Source organism: Ictalurus punctatus, chromosome 19 (assembly GCF_001660625.3).
Source record: "Ictalurus punctatus breed USDA103 chromosome 19, Coco_2.0, whole genome shotgun sequence".
Taxonomy (NCBI): domain Eukaryota; kingdom Metazoa; phylum Chordata; class Actinopteri; order Siluriformes; family Ictaluridae; genus Ictalurus; species Ictalurus punctatus.
The window spans coordinates 12,268,689-12,289,110 of NC_030434.2; the positions used below are offsets into that span (position 1 = coordinate 12,268,689).

At 37.6% G+C, this 20,422-nt stretch overlaps 1 protein-coding gene across 2 annotated transcripts in view; it reads left to right on the top strand.

The window, feature by feature from the left end:
* The window catches only part of iqsec3a (IQ motif and Sec7 domain ArfGEF 3a), a 107,171-nt gene that overhangs the window by 59,444 nt on the left and 27,305 nt on the right, over positions 1 to 20,422 (top strand). For both annotated transcript variants that reach the window (XM_053688426.1, XM_053688425.1), the window contains exons 4-6: positions 4,343 to 4,465; positions 10,882 to 11,048; positions 20,260 to 20,399. In XM_053688426.1, the coding sequence (XP_053544401.1) occupies positions 4,343 to 4,465; positions 10,882 to 11,048; positions 20,260 to 20,399 (430 nt within the window). The remainder of the gene's footprint in view (positions 1 to 4,342; positions 4,466 to 10,881; positions 11,049 to 20,259; positions 20,400 to 20,422) is intronic.

Here is a 20,422-nt window from a genome sequence, read left to right on the forward strand (position 1 = left end):
GGTAAGGTCCTCGCAAGAATTGTATGACAAACATGTGTGTGTGTGTGTGTGTGTGTGTGTGTGTGAGTGTGTGTGTGTGTGTGTGTGTGTGTGTCTGTGTGTGTGTGTGTAAGATTTATTATATCTGGGTCTGTCCATGCTGCTGCTGCATCTTGCAGGACTAATTTGGAAGGCTGTTGGTGGTAGTGAGGGGTCATATAGCCAGTGCAGGCAGGAGTTGGGAAAGAAAGAAAGACTGAGGAGAAAGCTGACTAAATAGCCTAATAATTATTATTAAATAGTATTTTTTTAAAAGCTGTCTTTCTCATTATCTGTTAAACGGTTACTTATTGGTATTAGACAGTTGTTTAATAATTAGCCTCCTCAGAGTAACCTTGTTGCTCTAGCAGTCAGAGCAAAGGCAGGCAACATCTGTTTCCAACCAGCAGGATTGCATGAAACAAACAATAATTATGTGTGCAGCTGGAGGAACATTCACATTTACATTAGGGTTGCCTGCTGGCTATGATCAATGAAATATCCATTTGTAGTAAATCAATTGTTGAAAAATAAATACAAGACATTACTGATAGCTAAGAAGAGATTTGAGATTGGTAAATCTGGAAACTTTACAGTGGAGGTAGGACGATGTACAAATTCAGTATTGTGCAGGAATGGAATGGCACCAGACCCTTTCCTCAAAGTAGATGTGCATGGGACTGTTTTCTAATTCCATTCCTACCCACAATCAAAACGCCTGCTTCTGCAGAAAGTTTGACCAATCTCGAACGTTAATGATGTTATTATTGTTTGCACCTGTCCAGAATATTTTAAGATGAACTAAGCTGGTTCTGTTTGTAAAAATATGAACAAAATAGTCATTTAATTCACCATAACCCTGACCAGGATTAAGCAGATACTGATGCTGAATGAATGGAAGCAGTAAATGTGCCATGAGCAGCAGATACAGTATGCCTCATGTTAATCCTGCATCTTCCCAATTCGTATCTTCTCACCCACTCCAACCTGCATGAAAGTAAAAAACCCTCGCTTCCACAACTTTTTTTTTGTTGAACCCTGCGGGATTCCGGTCCCAGTGCACACCTTTACCTCAAAGTCTATACACATAAATCAGCCTATGCGCCGCTATTATGACAGCTGTGAATAAAATTAGATACAGAAGCAATTCCATGAGGTTAGCAATGAGACCAAATAACAGACAGAGGAATTGTACTAGCATGTGCTCTCATACGACAGAGCTTGATTTCAGAGTGGGCTGATTTAGAATCTTTTAGGTTATGCTCTACCACAACTGAAACTATTCAAGACTGGAAAAGACCTCAGCAACATTTGTATGTGTCCCATGGAATTAAGACCCTGATTTTTCAAAGAGACTCTTACATACAGAGGCTGACCCTCAGCACACATATTGAGTCCCTATCTGTCTGTCTGTCTGTCTGTCTTCAGAATCCAGAGTCCTTGGTGTTTAAAACCCCATTAAAGTGACTGACATGGAGATTAGATTCTTGGGGGGGGGTATGCATAACCTGGTTTCACTCCACTGGGTAAAGTGCTCCTTGCCATCTGGCCACAGTGATATACTTTTCAGCTACACTCAGAGGAGCAGTGCATGGCTATTTAGGGCTCGTGGTGTAATACAGGCTTACAGTACTGGTGCGCTGCAGGCCCAGAGAGAGGATAAGCAACCTGCAGATGGGAGTTTTCTGACAGTGATAGTCATGGGAGGGATAAACCGTAATTATATAATGATGTGTATGAAAATGCTCAGCAAATGAGATGTGAGTGTGCAGTAGGCCTGTGCATTGGTGATGGTTTATTGATTTACTGTGGTAACAGCTCCCAGTGATGGTAAAAACAAGTGTACTGTTCATTTATGGATTTATGTCATGCAAATGATGGCAAGTATTCTCACACAGGAACATAACTGGGTGTATACTGGGTAAAGATTGCTGTGCTGGTTGAAAGCTCTTGGAAGGTTGGGGCATTGTGTGCCATTGAGGTAGCCAGATATGATGCCTAACCTACACAAAAAGCATCGTAAATGATTTTAAGCAGCGTAGGTTATGTGAAGCACATTGCCACCAGTATATTAAGACGTTTTAAATTACTGTTTAAAAAGAAAAAATCAAATACAGGAATATTTCAATACATCTATGCACAGCTTGTGCCATCTTTATAGGATGGCAGAACTGAACAAGATCGGTTAATGAAATTTGGCACAAAGGTGCTGTGAATTTTACACAAAGATATTCATGAGTGTGGCGCAATGAAACGAGCTTGCAGAGAAGCTTATGTTTGTGAGAGTACTTCAGTTCACCAAGCACTGAGACACACACACATCTTTTCCCCAGGGTCTACACTTTGCTTGCATATCAAGTTTGTGTTACTACCCAATCTAGGTCGAGCCGCAACATACAATAAAATAATGGCTTGGCGAGACCAGGACTGAGTTTGCTTTGTGTTTATTCTCTCTCTCTCTCTCTCTCTCTCTCTCTCTCTCTCTCTCTCTCTCTCTCTCTCTCTCTCTCTCTCTCTCTCTCTCTCTCTCTCTCTCTTTTTAGTGGTTTAAACTTCGGAAGCTGACCAGGCCAAAATAATAAACAAAATTTCCCTCTAACTATACAAAACGGACCTAAATACCCTAACAAGAAAGAAAACAAAAATACATTTCCTTCCCTCACTCCCTAGCTAACCCAAAACCAAGAGAAACAAATTAACATAAATGCCGCTGACTTCCTACTTCCTACATCCATAATTAACAGTGCACTATTTACAAAGGGGATTTACAAAATATAATTTTAGCAATATTGTGAAATATTCAGGAACGGTTTATTTACATGTACATTCATAGCCCCTGAAGTGCTGTCTTGCAGGACACCAACTCATGAGCATCAAGACAGCTGCCTTCCGTTTCGGACACACCTTTGGTCTGTCGTAGTGGCATACTACTCATTTGTGTGTGTGCACGTATGCTGAGTCAGTCTGTCCGTCTGCTGTACTCATTTATAAAGGAAATCAGAGCCAGATCTGCCTGTCACATCATTTGCATTCACATCACAGCAAACAGTGCTCCATCTGGAAGACTGTGTACTCTTGAGCACTGTTCTCAGCATATTCTGATGTCTACACACATATACACACGTATGCTGGCCTGAAAACCGCTTTCAAATGGTGAAATTTTTACATTTTCTGCTGTATATAATTTTTTTAAAAAATTCAAAAAGGCTACAGGCTTTTTTTAACAGTAAGTTAAGTGTTAGAGAAAATACGTTAAAAAATTCCACAAAATTCCAAATTCCACTCCACACGACTGTTAAGAAACAACATGACATTTACTTTGTGAGGAAATCACACTTAAATAGCAAATGTTTCAGACAAGTTTTCAACATGTGTTTTCTAGGAGGCAAGTCCTGGAACATTATGACCTGTGTACGATGGACTGAAGCTCTGTGTCTGTACAGTATATGCAGAATACGGCCTCAACTAAGCTCGCTCAAGTGTGCTTCTCACTACTAAATGATACTCAGCAAATTCTCTGCATCATTATTATATAATATAATCAAACAGGAAAGTGAGGTTAGGAAGAATTCATCTCTCAGTTCTAAGTGATTAATCTCTTTTTATATATTCTCTCGCTCTCTGATATTAGTAAATCATAGATGCAGTGCATAAATAGTTGTACAGTGGTATATTTGCGTTATTTTGGCTCTGTTCTCAACACATTGAATTTGAAATGAAAGAGTGAGTATGGGGTTAAAGATTAGAGTTATACTATTAGTCAGGAATAGTCGCGCTATTCTAGTCTTTCAGGGCATATTTATGGGTGTCTTTCACATTATGGGGAACTGTAACCCATTGGATATGATACTGTCTATGTGTACTCCTTCTCTCTCTCTCTCTCTCTCTCTCTCTCTCTCTCTCTCTCTCTCTCTCTCTCTCTCTCTCTTTGTGTGTGTGTGTGTGTGTGTGTGTGTGTGTGTCTTTCAGGAATACCAATAATTTTATAGAAAATCTTAGGAGAGATACCTTACCTGACATCACTTTTTCTTGTTTTTCCTCTCAGTTGTTTCTTTCTTGTCTTAATATTCAAAGGTGTCAATACGGGAGGCCTTTTGCTCACCTTCAATTTCAATTTATTTATCTAGCACTTTTAACAACAGCCACGTTCATAAATCCCTAATGAGAAAGCAGAAAGTGATAAGTATTAGGACGAAGCCAAAGAGGAAAATACTAATCAAGAGGACCCATCCTCCTCTGCTTACCATTAATGCTGTACTGCTTACTTTTCTTTAACTCTGCTTCAGTCCCTCTTTCAGGATCTTTCTTTCTTTCTGCTCTGTAGTTGTGTGGTAGATGAAATGGATTTCTCTGGGATGGAGCTGGACGAGGCTCTGAGAAAGTTCCAGGCTCACATCCGTGTTCAGGGAGAGGCCCAGAAAGTGGAGCGGCTCATCGAAGCATTCAGGTGAGAACACATGTGCGCGCATACACACACACACACACACACACACACACACACACACACACACACACACACACACACACACACACACACACACACACATACACACATACAGTAGTACTGCCCTATCACAGGTGGCGCTCTTGATACAGCATGAAACTCACCCTGCAATCAGCAGCCAGAAAACACAATTTATATTTATAACAGGTGGTGTTTCAGATACAGTACATGCAGTTGAAACACAAAATACAATATTGGTAGCACCGTTTACCCAATTAACAATACAGCAACTTCCAAACACTTGGACATGCCAGAAAACAAATGGAACAGTAGCAACATGTCAATTGACTTGTGTCTATACAGCATCTGAGAAATAGGAAATGGAGACTTCACATGATCTGATTTACATCATAGTTTTGTATTAGCTACTGATCTGCATGCTAGCAAGCAGGCAAATTATCCTGCCACTATGTTCAATTCAATGAGATTTTATTTGTATAGTGTCTATTTTCATAATAGGCATCATCACAAACAGCTTTACAGAAATATGCATGTAGGTTTAGATCCCTACTGAGCAAGCCAGAAGTGACAGTGGCAAGGAAAAACTACCTGAGACAACATGAGGAAAAAACCTTGAGAGGAACCAAACCTAAAAGAGAACGCATCCCCATATAAATCATTATTCTTATAAAACTTTATGCTATGAAATCAGTACTAAGTGTGTTGAAAGGGTGTTCATTATGTTGATATTGTGAAATACTGTAAGAGTCCTGGAATGGACACAGGATAGTCTTTAGGTCCAAGCTATATACTTAACAAGGTACAGAGGAAAATATAACAGCATCTTAATATTTGGTACAATTATACTTTAGAAATCAATGAGATAGTATCATTGATTTTGTTCATTTACTTTTGAAATATATTTTGCTATGTTTAAGATTACGTATCAAGAAATACAGATGTTGCTGTATTTTTGTGCATCTCTGATTAAATAGTGATAATCAAAATATTTCACTTAATTTAAATAGTTTAAAATGTATTCTGTAATGCGTTTAATTCCATGCAAGGTTGGCTTTATAAGCTGCAGAGTAACAAGCCTTATGGTGTCCATTATATTTATCTGAAAACTAAGAAACAGCCTAGACTAGCAAAATGCTAAGAGATTTTTCACGTCTGTAGAATATGTCATTACTGTAATGAATTGAGTCTTGTGCGGATGCACGTGCAGTTAAGGGTTTTATGAAAAGGAAATAGGCAAACAAATCCAAAAACGAGAAACTCAGGCATGTTCAAAAACAGGCAAAGGGTCAGGAGAAGGGTAAACGGCCATAGAGAAGGCAAGGCAAGGCAAAGCACAAACGAGAGACTAGGAACAAGATCAAAACTGGAAACGAAAACACATACTTGGTATTCAGCAAACACTTAATACTTCTCCCCTAAACAAGGACACACAAGGGGTTTAAAAAGCAAGGGTGTGACACAAAACAGCTGTGATTAATGAGAACACATGAGGGAGACATCCAGTAACATAACAGGAGTGGAGACATGACATAAACCATAACAAATACACGTGTAATACGTAAACAAAGTCACTGAACCCGGAAGCGCACGCTGTTGCGCCTCGAGCTTCAGGGAGTGCTGCGTGCTCCACCGCCTTGTACAAGGGGAAATCGTGACAGTTACACTCACCTCTACTGCTGTAATTAAAGGTGATCTCTTTAACATGCCAAAATGAATTATTAAGAGATATAACACATATGGTATAGGTGTCAAAGCCCTGACTTTTAACTTAAGACATTTTCATGAGCATTATGGTGTTATTTTATGAATATCACATCCCTATTTTGTATTTTAGACAAGGATAGAGATTTACTGGAATGGGTAAGCAGAACATTCTCTCTTTCTAAGTTAGAATGTCAATGCATTAAACAAGGTTTGCACAGTACAAATTTCAGCACAGTTTTGCTGTCACAGCAAATAAAACACACTGTAAAAGAATTCTTTGGTCTTCAGAGCACATCATGTGAAATGCTCACCCGCAGCAGATTTAGTGCCATTGAGAACAAATGGCATACATTTTTTATTAAAATAACGGAGTGTGACCTCTTTCATGACGTGCATCTAAAATACTTAAGCTACAGATTTATTCTCAAATGTATAAATAGCTAAACAGCAAAAAAATATGCTAATGAATTGGGGGGGGGGGGGGGGGTATCCTTAATAACTCAAGCTCACTTGAGAAGAATGCTTCTTGTTATGTAAACCCAGTTGTTGTTGTTTTTGCCTGAGCCTGGATCATGCTGATTGATCAATAACATAAACAGGATGTTGTAGTTTTCTATAATCACAGGTCTGTCATTAGAGTATCTTCATCATATATTATAATATGTTATCAAATTTGACTAAGATTTTATGGAGCTCATTTTAACAATGTAATGAATAATCTTAAAAGATTGATGAAATCACATAATGTAAATCTGGCTTTACTTGCTTGAGGATGTCTACATACGGACACAAAGTCACACCTCATGCCTCATGCCATGGAAGCCACGCCCACTAAAAATCCACTTTTATTTCCATATATGGACACAATGACGCAAACTTTTTTACTGTATAAATACAAGCCCCTTGGTTTTACTTATTGGTTGGTAATTAAGTGAACGTTGGACTTGAACCAATGTTACGGTTTGTGTGCATCAGCAGGCTTGTTACTATTCAGTCAGTTGTCAAAATTAAATTACTTAAAGAAAGTAGTACAAAACGCTTGAATGAGTGTCCTTATTTAGTCATCATGGCACAAATTTTGTGTTTTCAGCCGTTAGATAGGCCTAGTTAACCTTTTTGTTTTGTTTAATTCTGGAAACCACAGTGACATCTGCGAGCCTGTAGTGCTTCATTTTAGCATGTTTGGTGCTGGTTTATAAATAACTATGATTGCATAACATAACCCAGTCTGTCTCTGCCTTCCTCGCCCACTGCTACCTTTGCTATTTTGCCAAATCCTTCCTAAAAACATGAGGAGGGATAGAGCATGGCAGAGAGAGATGAATAAATGGATCTGAGGAGAAAAGCAGCAACGCTCAAAGCAGCTGGTCTCTTAATGAAAGAGGGAATAAATGAGTTAGTGGGACTGCCAGCGTTTCATATTTCTCATTACCATGAAACCAAAGAACAAAGCTAAGCAACCTTTTTTGTGATGAATGAACTATACAACTGAGTTAAATCATCAATATCATACATAATACAATAAAATCTCAATAAAAATCTCAATAAAATCTCTCTGTTCAGCTGACATTGATGCGCAAAATGTAAGCGTGTATATGTTCTTGTATACTCTCTGGCTTGCAGAGATGTAGATATCAAACATCTTGTTCAGTATGCACAGGTCTTGGGGGGGAAACTCGTACCTGGAAGTGCTGATTTATTACTATGAAATTAGAGTTTTCACTTGAGCACACAGCCTTCAGCACTTCCGAAATAGCAAAAAACAGAGCTTCCTTAAAATTCAAAAGGCTTCACAAAGCAGTCTAGAATTCACGATTCATGAGGTCTTGTATTCAGTGTGAACTTTTGTGTGTTTAAGCAAGGCAAACACAATTAACATGGACAAATGCATTGTTAAAGTCAAAATCTATGGGGAGAAATGATTGAACTATAATCAGAATTGGTGCATTTACTCAAGACCTCTCAAAGACAGGCTGCATGTGAATGTATAGTGTATGCTAATTTAATGTCAAAATATGACACACTTGAGAAAACATGGTTATTGTTGGTTATGGACAAGTGGGAGACTGACTTATGGAGTCCAAACTCTTTGGAGATGATTTTGTAACCTTTTCCAGCATGGAAACAACCTTTTCCAACTCTTTTTCTGAGGTCCTCAGAAATCTCATTTGTTCGTGCCATGATACACTTCCACAAACATGTGATGTGAAGATCGGATTCTGATAGATCCCTGTTCTTTAAATAAAACAGGGCGCTCACTCACACCTGCTCGTCATCCCATTGATTGAAAACGCCTTACTCTAATTTCACCTTCAAAATAACTGTTAATCCTAAAGGTTCACATACTTTTGCCACACACAGATATGTAATATTGGATTATTTTCCTCAATAAATAAATGACCAAGTATAATATTTTTGTCCCATTTGTTTAATTGGGTTCTCTTTGTCTACTTTTAGGACTTCTAAAAAAAAATCTGAGGATGTTTTAGCTCATATTTATGCAGTTATATAGAAAATTCTAAAGGACTCACAATCTTTCAAGCACCACTGTATATAATGTAATGCAAGAATTAAAGACTTTTAATGAGTGTCAAAATAATGCCAATCTATATTTGAGTACACAAAAACCCAGGAAATAATTTAGGACTAATCCAAACATCATAGCAAGTGACAAAGAACAGGGAGACCGGATTAAACAAGGAATATCCATAATCACACCTGGATGAAACAGGCAAGGGTCATCAATCAGGAAACAGAACTAGAAACCAATGCTTAGTCGTAGACAAAAGAAAAAACAGAATGATTCAGAAACAACTGGATAGAATAAAAACAATCAATGTGAGACACAAAACACGTGAACACATTAGTGTAATCAACCACCGTCATTACAGGGCTGAAACAGGACCAAAACAAAACTACATAAATGGCGCACTTATATAGAGCTTTACACTGGTTCTCATTCACACACACTCTCACACACCAATAGTAGCGGAGCTGCCATGCAAGGCACTAACTTGCCATCGGGAGCAACTTGCGGTTCAGTGTCTTGCCCAAGGACACTTCAGCATGTGAAGTCATGTGGGCCGGGAATCGAACCTCCAACCCTACAATTAGTGGACAACCTGCTCTACTACCTGAACCACATAAGTCGTCATAAGTGATAATATAAACAGTAGCCAACACGAGCGGCCTTGTTACACAATAATTTATTGCAGTAATTGTATTAAGCAGGAATTACACAGTAATTCAATTAGAGATTACTGTGTATTAGACATTACTGTGAGAAAACCTGCCATAGAAGGAAAAAGAGGAAAAGAGGACGCTGCAATTGTTCATATTTAGAAAACTACAGCCATTTTTAATTTATTTATTTATTTATTTATTTATCTGCTACACTGTATTTATACAGTGTATAAGTGCTTAGTTCATTCAACTAAAATATTTAGCTGGGACTGCATCCGAAGCATGATCCACCAGTTTATGACCCCTGGGCTAGATATCTGAAATGTTTGAAGCCAGATATGAGATTTTACCCACGTACTAAAGTTAAAATACAGAGGAGTGGTGTGGATTAGACATTTGCTATTTTCTGAGTACTGAAGGCAAAATGGCAACAAGCTATGCACAAACTGAAACGTGGAAAAAAGCAAAATGGCATCTAAGCTTAGTAAATTGACCGATGATTCTGGCAAAGTTCAAATTATGTTAAGACAGTGACAGTGCTCCCATAAGCAATACTAAAAGTTTTTTGTCGCACGTTGAACATTTTCCAGAGTTTGTGTACACAGTTATTGCATTTATCTGTTCGGATTATTTGGTCCAGGACAGGTGTATGTGGTTTTGTGATACTGTAATAATGATGCATGCATATGGTATGTTGTAAATTATTCTCCTACATCCAGAAGTTTGTAAAACACCAGCATTGGAATGGTATAGAATAGAATAGGAAACCAAAAATGCCATGATCCTGGATTTCTAATTCCACACTGAAGTCTTTGTGTGTCCGTTTTCTTTAGTGATAACTCAATATGTTGAGCTTGGTCAATTTCTTGAAAATCGAGTTAGCCTAGGTTGACCTATCTCTGTGTTTCAGGTGTAAAGGCATTAGATTAGACATGGTAGGTGTAGGCCAGCAGTATTTACCCTCTAAGATTATATTTAAAGAGCAGCTGAGCCTTACACCACATTCACTAGAGAAACGTGCTGCTAAGGCATTATTTCTGGTCTATATAAGAGCTTATAAATCACTTCATCATCATATTTTAGACTGCCATTCTGTTCTGAGACTTATTTGACCAGCTGCTGTTAGAAAGTCACTATATTTGTGTTTGCTTTTGAAATGGGTTTCTAAATTACATTGCATTACAGACATATTTTTTATAGTCTTAAACCCTTAATGGAATGGAAGGTTGTAATTCCGCAGCCATTATGGATACATCTACTGTATATTTCTGTATTATTATAATGACATTTAACGTGATCTGTTATATACTTCATTCAACACTGAAATTGCTTAGCACGTGAGTAACAAATAGTGCTAAGCAATTTCAGTGATAAATGAAGTATATAACAGATCAGGTTAAATGTCATTACAATAATAGTTTTATGTGTTTGCTGTAAACTCTCCCCTAGAATGTAGAAATGTTAACATTTTGGACTTGTCCCTCTCCTTTGTTTTTGGATTCTTTTTTTAGCCAGCGCTACTGCATGTGCAATCCAGATGTGGTGCAGCAGTTCCACAACCCAGACACCATCTTCATCCTAGCCTTCGCCATCATCCTCCTCAACACAGACATGTACAGCCCCAACATCAAACCCGACCGCAAGATGATGTTGGAAGACTTCATTCGCAATTTGAGGGGTAAGAGAGGGCTTTGATAACACTAAAACTAAGGTGGCAATTAACTTCAATTTGAAAACCATACAGCATTGACTCCTGAGGTACTATTTTCATATACAGTGGGTATCTTGTAATTAGTGTGCAAGTCATGGTGTATGTATTTTAAATATAGTTTATTTAAAATAAGAATAAAGAACTCCCAGTTGTGCTCAGTCTATCTATATAGAATTTTTCCTGGACAGCTGAAGATAATGAAAAAGACTAGGTTATCTTTTTTTTTGTTGTTTTTGTTTTTACAGTCCTCAACTGTTCTGTTCTTGTCTGACAGGATTGGAACCCAATATTCAGCATGTTGTGTGTTCTGAGCTGCTTTTCTGCTCATCATGGTGGTAATGAGTGTTTGAGTTTCTGTAGACTTCCTGCTAGCTCAAATCAGTCTGGCTAAATAAGTGCACATGCAGTAAGTAGGCTCCAGAAGTCTAAATTCACTATACATTTTATATAGATTTTTCAAAAATAAATTAATACATTTTAATGCATAAATTAAACTTAAACATCCTTTTTGCACATCCTATTTTTCAGTGGTTTTAACTCCATATATTTTACTCAATGGGAACATGTACAGTACATTTCTAACACATGGTGTTCATTTTTGTCATCTTTTACACCTAATACATGATACTTGAATCAGTTATTGAAGTCCTGTGTAGAGTATATGATCATCCCAATGGCATTCATTAAATTTAATACTGACGAACATCTCAAATTAATCTGGAATTATTGGGCCAGGCAAAGTCAAAGATTTGCTGTGTGATCACAGAGCTAGGGATACAGTATATTGGTAGGTGTAGTTAAGAGATTATGGGAGTTGCTACTTTTTTTTAGATATTTGGACAGGGCTGTTAAATGAGGTTATGCATTGTCTGTCACTGGAAATTCCAGTGTCTTGACTTTGCCTTTAAAAGAATCAATGAAAGGGCTAAAACAACGGTGAGCATCTTTAATGGATTCAGTCAAGCAGCTCCCAACAATTAGATTAAACTGGAAAATCAATGCCGGCATACCAAACTGATTATACTCTAATGCTTGATTGTACTTTCACTCTATTTTCTCTTCATCTCTTCTCACATTTCTAAAATTTGACTTTGAAATTTTCTTTATCCTTTCTTTTTCTTTCTCTGTCTGGGATATAAGAGATCATGCTTCACTTGAGTAACTGAGTGGGTGAAATGCAATTATGAATTTAAAAGGGACGTTAATGAACAGCCTTCCAAAACATGCTAAAAAGAAAAAGTCTCCTGATGTCACACTGTAGACCACTGCAGTTTGCAGTCTCTAATTTGTACCATCTTAAAGACTTTACTGCTTTAAAGGAGAATGAGCCTACCTTTAAATCTATTAACATAAAACTTATCTTGCTCAGCTTCGTCTTTGTTGAGCTCATGGTGAAACAAAAGATCAGACAGGGGTGGTGGGGAGGGGAGGGGGGATTGTCAGTATCTGCAAGCTGACATTAGTTATTTTTATAATGGTGTTGTGCATTAAAATAATTTACTGGCATATGGGATACTTTTAGGGGTTTATATAATATATAATCCCATCAACACACTAAAACATAATTTATACCCACTAGACAGCAGGTGAACACCTGCTCATTAATGCATTTATCCATTCATGCAATCATATAAGCTTTCTATTTAGACTAATTCATTATTCTCTAAATAAACATTTCATGCATAATCATATATCATTGTGTAGATGATTGCCAAACAAATATTATTACAGCCTGTTACCTTTAATTAAAATGTAAGTATTTGGGTCATTGGTAGGATTTGAATCGATATCCTGAAATGAGTCCCCATAAAACTGGATTACGATTCTTAAGAAGAGAGAAAGCGAGAGTACACAGGAAAGACGACGCCCTCACCCCACACCAAACTTGGGAAAGTTTGCCAAATAACACACAAACATGCAAAGTTAAAATGGCAAGATCTATCATTTATTCAAAGAGCGACAGAGTATATATTGTGCTTGGCACACATCAGAGACAATGGATTAATTATAGATTGGCTAGGCGCAAGGGCATATTTCCATAACTACTTCATATATGGTTTTCAGGAAGTCATAGGAATAAGAGAAAATGTTATTCAGGAAAGTACATAAATGCGTGCAAATGGTATTCGGGGAGACAAAGGAATGCGCAAATGGTGAGGGGTTTTATCTGTCTGTACCTGAGTCAACAGAGGAACAAAGAGAAAAAAGGTGCCAACACAGGAACAGGGAAACAGAGAGGAGTCGTGTTCACAGTAAACTTATCAATGCCCTTTTAGGTCCCAACGGGACCTGCATACACTCTCCCCAGACAGGGCATGAGTCGTTGCTTGTGTTCTCAAGGCTAAAACAATAAAATCTATATGTGTATGTGTTAAGGTGAGGCAAGAAGAGGCCCCCTAAGAGCTGCTTGATTGTGAATCTTCTCCTTTCTCGAGTGAGCTGGATCTGGTTCCGGCACTGTTTCCGTCTGCTGGCTTGAATCTACTGGAGTTGAGAGTCAGTTAGTATGACCGTGTGAGCGACGGCTATGTGGGAGATCCAAAAGTGGCTTCTCCAAAATTCCTGGGGTTGAGGCTTTTCTAATACTGTATCACCTAAGGGGAGTAGGTTTCTTTGCAGGTAAAGGGAGAGAAGCAAATACATTGTTTGTTTTATTTTTGAAATTAACGCTTAAGTGTTTATCACTGACAGTGTTTATCATGTCCAGGACTCCTGTAAAAGAAATACCAGGGTTAGCTTTACTCCACGGGGTTGGAACTTGTCTGCCCATTATGATTTATCAAAAGGAGATAATTGAGACTTTGGATTGGCGTCATGGATGTGAGGAGAGGGAGCAGCCCACTTACCCATCTCGTCTGCCAAACAATTAGCAGCCTGCACGAAAGGTGCGGCGACGTTTAACTCAGCATGAGCAATAGAGTTACAAGAGTTAGAGAGTCTGACAGTAGTGGAGTCAGATGTACTTCCTGAATAATTGTCAATTTGAATGCTATCACTGATTTAGACTGCTGATGACTTCCACCCATGTGTAATGATTTACATACAGAACAAATAACACACAACAAGGACAACATACAACAAAGACAATACAAAAAACTATTTATATTTACAATTATGCAGAGAGAAAACACTACTCAACGGCCAGAGCCAAATAAAACCAAGAGAAAACATTACCCAGTGGCTGGAGCCAAAATAAAGATAAAAATTGGAGAAAACACTACCACGGTGGCCGGAGCCTAAGCACAATACAATAAAGCCTGGTGAAAACACTACCACACCGGCCAGAACCAAGATAAAGATAAAGCCGGGAGAAAACACTACCACAGTGGCTGGAGCCTAAGCACTATAAAGATTCAACTAAAAGTTACTTCCTATTGCTTCCATAGAATGCCATTGTATATTTATGCAACACATGTAGTGCAACTGGGATTCATGGGATATCTACTTCAAGGCAGAGCAAATCAATTATTTTCAATTATTATCAATTATTCTTACCTCTCAGTAGCTAGCCGGGATGAGTCCCCAGAAAACTGTAAGGATTTGAATCGATATCCTGGAACAAACTCCCATAAAACTGTTAGGATTTGAGAATAAAGAATCTCCAGGTTACGATTCTTAAGAAGAGCAAAAGCGAGAGTACACAAGAAAGACGGTGCCCTCACCCCACACCAAACTTGGGAAACTTTGCCAAATAACACACAGACAAGCAAAGTTCAAATGGAAAGATCTCTCTTTTATTCAATGAATGAGTATATATCATGCTTGGCACACAACAAGACAACGAGACAATGGGTTAACTATTGATTGGCTAGACAGAAGGGTATATTTGCATAAAACAGGAAGCAGATCACTGTAAGACAGGAACAACTCCATATATGGTTTTCAAGAAGTCATGGGAATGCGAGCAAATGTTATTCAGGAAAGTATGTAAATGCATGGTATTCAGGGAGACAAAAGAATGTGTGAATGGTGAGGTGCTTTATCTGTCTGTACCTGAGTCAACAGAGTAACAAAGGGAAAAAAGGTGCCAGAACTGGGAAACAGAGAGGGGGAGTGTTCACATTAAAATTATCAGTTACCACCCAAGTTCTACAGTCTCCCGCATTTAATTTAGACGTTTTCAAGTCAGTGTTAAGTAGAAACCAAGTACTTTAAAACTTTAACACAAGTAGATTTTCTGGACTTTTAAAAGAGTAATATTTTTGCTGTTATTCTACTTTTACTCAACTGAAGGATTTATGGACTTCATCCAATACAGTGTTAGTTCTTTTATTGTTCTCTGTAGTCTTAGAGTGCCTGTAATTTTAGAAAATTAAGATAAATAGAAGAGAAACACAGGTTTAAAATATGAGCCATGTCAAAAAAGGATGCCATTTTTTTGTCCTAGATGAAATATAGCATGACAGTAATTTTTGACACAGACAGGACAGAAAAAAAGTATTGTTTTATTCTACTTGTTTTAACCCCAGCCTTTTTTTCTATCAGTCTGTCCTTATTTACTACGATCACCTGTCTGTGCGTACCTGAGTGTATTGCCAGCTTTGAGTGATATGCTCCTTGATGCTTTGCTTGTTATCACATCCATCCTTCTCCTTAAATACACTGTGCTTCTGCACTTCATTGTACATTCAATGTCACTTCCAGCAAGTATTGGCTGACTCAGGACAGAAGAATGCTTATCATAGATTTAGAATATCACATTATAGTAGTGGATGACCTTGCGATCATTCAGTTATTGCATGGTTGGTTGTGTTAATACTCATTAAAACATGCTGCATTTAACATTAAACAAGTAATGGGCCATTTGCCCTTATAGATTACTGTTGTTAATAACCAAATTAAAGTTCTTGTGAACAAATGTTTGAGTGTGAATGATCCCACTCATCCATTTTGTCTGTCTTGCAATCATGCTTATAAAAAAATGAGCTTTGTTCTTTGCATTTTAGAGTAAAACCCAAGATGATTTATTGTGTCAGATGTCAAAAGTCATTAAAGAAAACACAGTTTAAGTCAGGACATTACAGAGGCTTGTCTGTATATCATTCTCACCATGAAAAACTATGGAGAAATTACATGATTAAGAAAACTAGGCCTAAAAGATGGAAAACTAGAGCCTGAAAGTAACATAACATTAACATAGCAGTAAGGTAATCCCACAGTGTACTGGTATACATTGGTGTCTAAACCATAAAACTCATGATAAAATATTGTTCAGTTCTTGAATCTGATCAGAAGCTGTTGATTAATTTTGTGCAATAGCAGCTCTGACAATAATGCCAGCTGTAATTGAAATAATAATAATGCTTCACATGCTCCACAAACTGTGAGGCTGCATTATTATTTTTGTTATGTCAGTTTTTAACTTCAAGAGAGATAAAAGAAAGGCTTGTAAGGGAATGACTGTTTATAGCTGCTATAATGTAAGTGATAACAGAAATTAACTTGTTTCCTGGACCAAATTAAATGTAACTATAAATGTTTATAAATGGTACTATATCATGTTCATTAAAAATTCATAATTTTAATTGTTGGAAAAACTGCTGGTGTATAAGATGAGTTCTGAACCGATTCCTTAACCATTTGTAAAGAATACATAAAAGGGCACCATTTCAAATCCATGACAAATAAATGATTCTTTTATGTAGTCCCATTAAGGACCTTAATGTTATTTGGCTCCATTCTGAATTGATCAGTGTGATCATATGGCCTACTCCATATGAATGCAAGTGCTGCCAAAATGGGAGTTCTGAAGTGTGCCCTCTGTGGGGGACAATGGTATTCCTAGCCCAGTGGCGGATAAGTGAACATGAACATTGCTAATGAACAGATGGATTAAACTGGAAATGCTTCTCTATACCTCCACCAGTGTCATTTTGCAGTTACAGTTCAATTAGCTTTAACCTAGCCTTTTATGTCTGTGTAAAAGCAAGCTAATTGCACATGATTATACACCTTTTGCATGTGTAAATCATGTAGACATTAGACTGAATAAATATCGTTTGTGGATATTTAATATACTCATTGTGTTACATTATCTTGCAATTATCTTGTAATACAGGCTTAAACAGTTGAGGGCAGATACATTTAGTATTGATTTTCCCATTAGTGCATAAATTTTACTGTTACAAAATGTAGAGTGGGTTGCACAGTGGTGCTGCCTCACAGGTCCAGGGTTACTATCTGTGTTCTCACCATATTTGGATTTCTCCTGGGTTCTCTGGTTTCTTCTGACCTCCTAACCACCTGCCAGTAGGTGAATTATCCACTGAAAAATTAGTGTGAATATGTGTGTGTTGCTCTGCAATGTACTGTTGTATAATGTATAATCCAGAATGTATATTATACATATATATATACATATGTACATATATATGTAACGGGACCCTTGTCATCCAAACTGTTCCACTTTCGACGTTCTGTGCACTTTCAGTCCACAGAACATTCTCCCAAAAGGTTTGAGGATCATCAATATGTGTTTTGGCAATATTCAGATGAGTCTTAATGTTCTTTTGGGTTAGCAGTGGTTTTCACTTCGCCACTCTTCCATGGATGTCTTTCTGATGCCAGCGTCTTTCTGATAGTGGAGTAATGAACAGTGAGCTTTATTGATGCAAGAGAGGCCTGTAGTTCCATTTGATGTTGTCCTTGGTTCTTTTGTGACTTCCTGTATGAGTTGTTGCTGTGCTCTTGGAGGAATTTTGGAAGGTCGGCCACTTCTGGGAAGGTTCACTACTGTGCTGTGAGTTTTTCCATTTGGAGATAATGATGCTCACTGTGATTCTTTGGAGTCCCAGAGCCTTTGAAATAGCTTTGTAACCTTTCCCAGACTGATGTATTTCAATCACTTTCTTCCTCATCATTTCTGAAATTTCTTTCAACTCTGGCATAGTGTGTTAAGACCTTTTAACCAACTTAATATATTTGGGGAATTAGTAACTACAGGGGCAAATACATTTTCACACAGGTCCAGTTGGTATTGAATAACTTTTTTGCTTTAATAAATAACATTATCATTTACTGTATTTAGTGTTTACTCAGGTTGCCTTTGTTTTATCTTAGATTTTGTTTTATCTTCTGAAACAATTTATTGTGAGATATGCACAAAAACAGAAGAAATCAGGATGGGAGCAAATACTTTTTACACAGCACTGTAATTGAATGAAAAATAAAGGCAATATTAATGTGATTTGTATTTGAACTTGACATTTACAGACAAACAAAAAATTAGCCAGCTGACAACACTATTTTAAACACAACACAAACAATCTTTAGAGTAAAGTTTTCCCTTTAGCAATGACTGCTTACAAGGACACGTTAGAAAAAAAATGTCTTTCAACAAGTCTGGACCTTGCATATAATTAGCTGCTATGAGCAGTGCAGTTTTCAATTATTTAAACATTTATTGTTTGAAGCACACTGTTTATGTCCTATATTAATATTTATACTTATATTCAACCTCATGGTTATGCTCTTGAACTGTAAGCAAGTTATTATCTAGAGTCTAATAAAAGGAAAGTGAAACTTAAAGTTTTGCATACGTGGGCACTCTTGCAAAAGTGTAAAAGACATTTTAGTAGATAATAAGTTTGCTTAAGCTTCCTTTTGCCCAAACTTATATCACCATTCTGTCAGTGCTAACCTCTATATTAGCTTAGGTTGGATAAATTTCGTCCGCTAACACTCATTAATCTCAGGATTTCCTCGAGTTGCTGCAGCATCTGCCTCTTGGCAGATTGCTGTGTGTACCTTAGGTATCTGTGGGCAGAGGTCTGAAGTGATTCACTCTCAGTTGCCTGGAAACAAACATATACTCAAATGCAGTGACAGTATTTTTTAGAACATGCTGGGTCTTTTTCATTGCCTGATAGCCAGAATGCTTCACGGATGGATAGATGGCCAGATAAACAGACAAGCTCACTCACTGTCCTCTTTAATATGACCATAGTACACATTCATACAATTATCCACACAACTATGTGACAGTCATGCAGTGTATAAAATCAGGCAGATACAGGCCAGAGCTTTGGTTAATGTTCAAATTAAATACTAGAATTGGGGGAAATGTCATTTCAAGGACTTTGACCATGGCACAGCTGTTGATGCCACATGGACTGGATTGAGTATTTCAGAAACTGTTGATCACTAGGGTATTTCACACACAACAGTATCTAGAGTTTTCTCAGAATGGGGCAAAAACAATGGCACAAAACATCCAGTCAGCAGCAATTCTGTGGTCAGAGGAGAATGGCCTGACTAAGTTAAATAACCACTCTTTACAATCATAGTGAGCAGAAAAGCATCTCAGAATGCACAACAAATGAAACGTTGAGGTAGATGGGCTACTACAGCAGAAGACCACATCAGGTGCCACTCCTGTCAGCCAAGAACAAGAATCTGAAGTTACCAGGCACTGGTTCAGTAGATTATTGGAAAAACATCACTTTTCACTTGCTCAACTGTGTTGTTGCCTGCTGTTGCACACATGTAAAATCCTTTACCATCCATTATCGTGGAGGAAAAACCCATAACTTTCAACATAAAACAGATGGTATGGATGTGCACAAATCAGGTCATGGATATCAAAATACATAAACAATGAACAATGCAGTTAACAATACCATTAAACTTAATTAGGGCAATAAAAGAACGTTCACATGTCTGAAACAGTTGGAAATTTGCCAGTATTTGCCAGTAACCCATGAGCACAATATGCCCCCACACAGTGAGGAGTATGATGAAGGATCAAAAAAGAGCCCAAAGATCACAATTCTAGAATTGCACAGTTTAGTTCATTTTTAAATTTATTTATAAATTTAAAAATATATATATATTTATATTTCGTGGTAAATTTCAAAATTTACATTAAATTTCATTTTCATAACAACAAGCTGTGTGGAAGCATTCTAAAAAGAAGCATGGTTGCCTCTGCCAGGAGATTCATACTTGGCCAGTGCAGAGTTTCCAACAAGACAATTAGCTAAATATATTTCCAGATCAATATAGAAATAGTTAAAGAAACTGTGACCATCACAGTATCTGCAATTGAAGCCTACTGAGAACGAATTTCCTGATTTGAAGAAGGAAGTCGTCATGCACAAATATAAGAATTTAAAGGAGCTTAAAATATCCTATGTGGTTATGTATTAAAAGGTCTCTCTATGTGTGTATGTTGGTGCAGGGGTGGACGATGGAGCAGACATCCCTCGGGACATGGTGGTGGGCATTTACGAGCGTATTCAGCAGAGAGAGCTCCGATCCAATGAAGACCACGTGACATACGTCACCAAGGTGGAGCAGAGTATTGTAGGAATGAAGACGGTAAGGTCAGGATCCTACATATG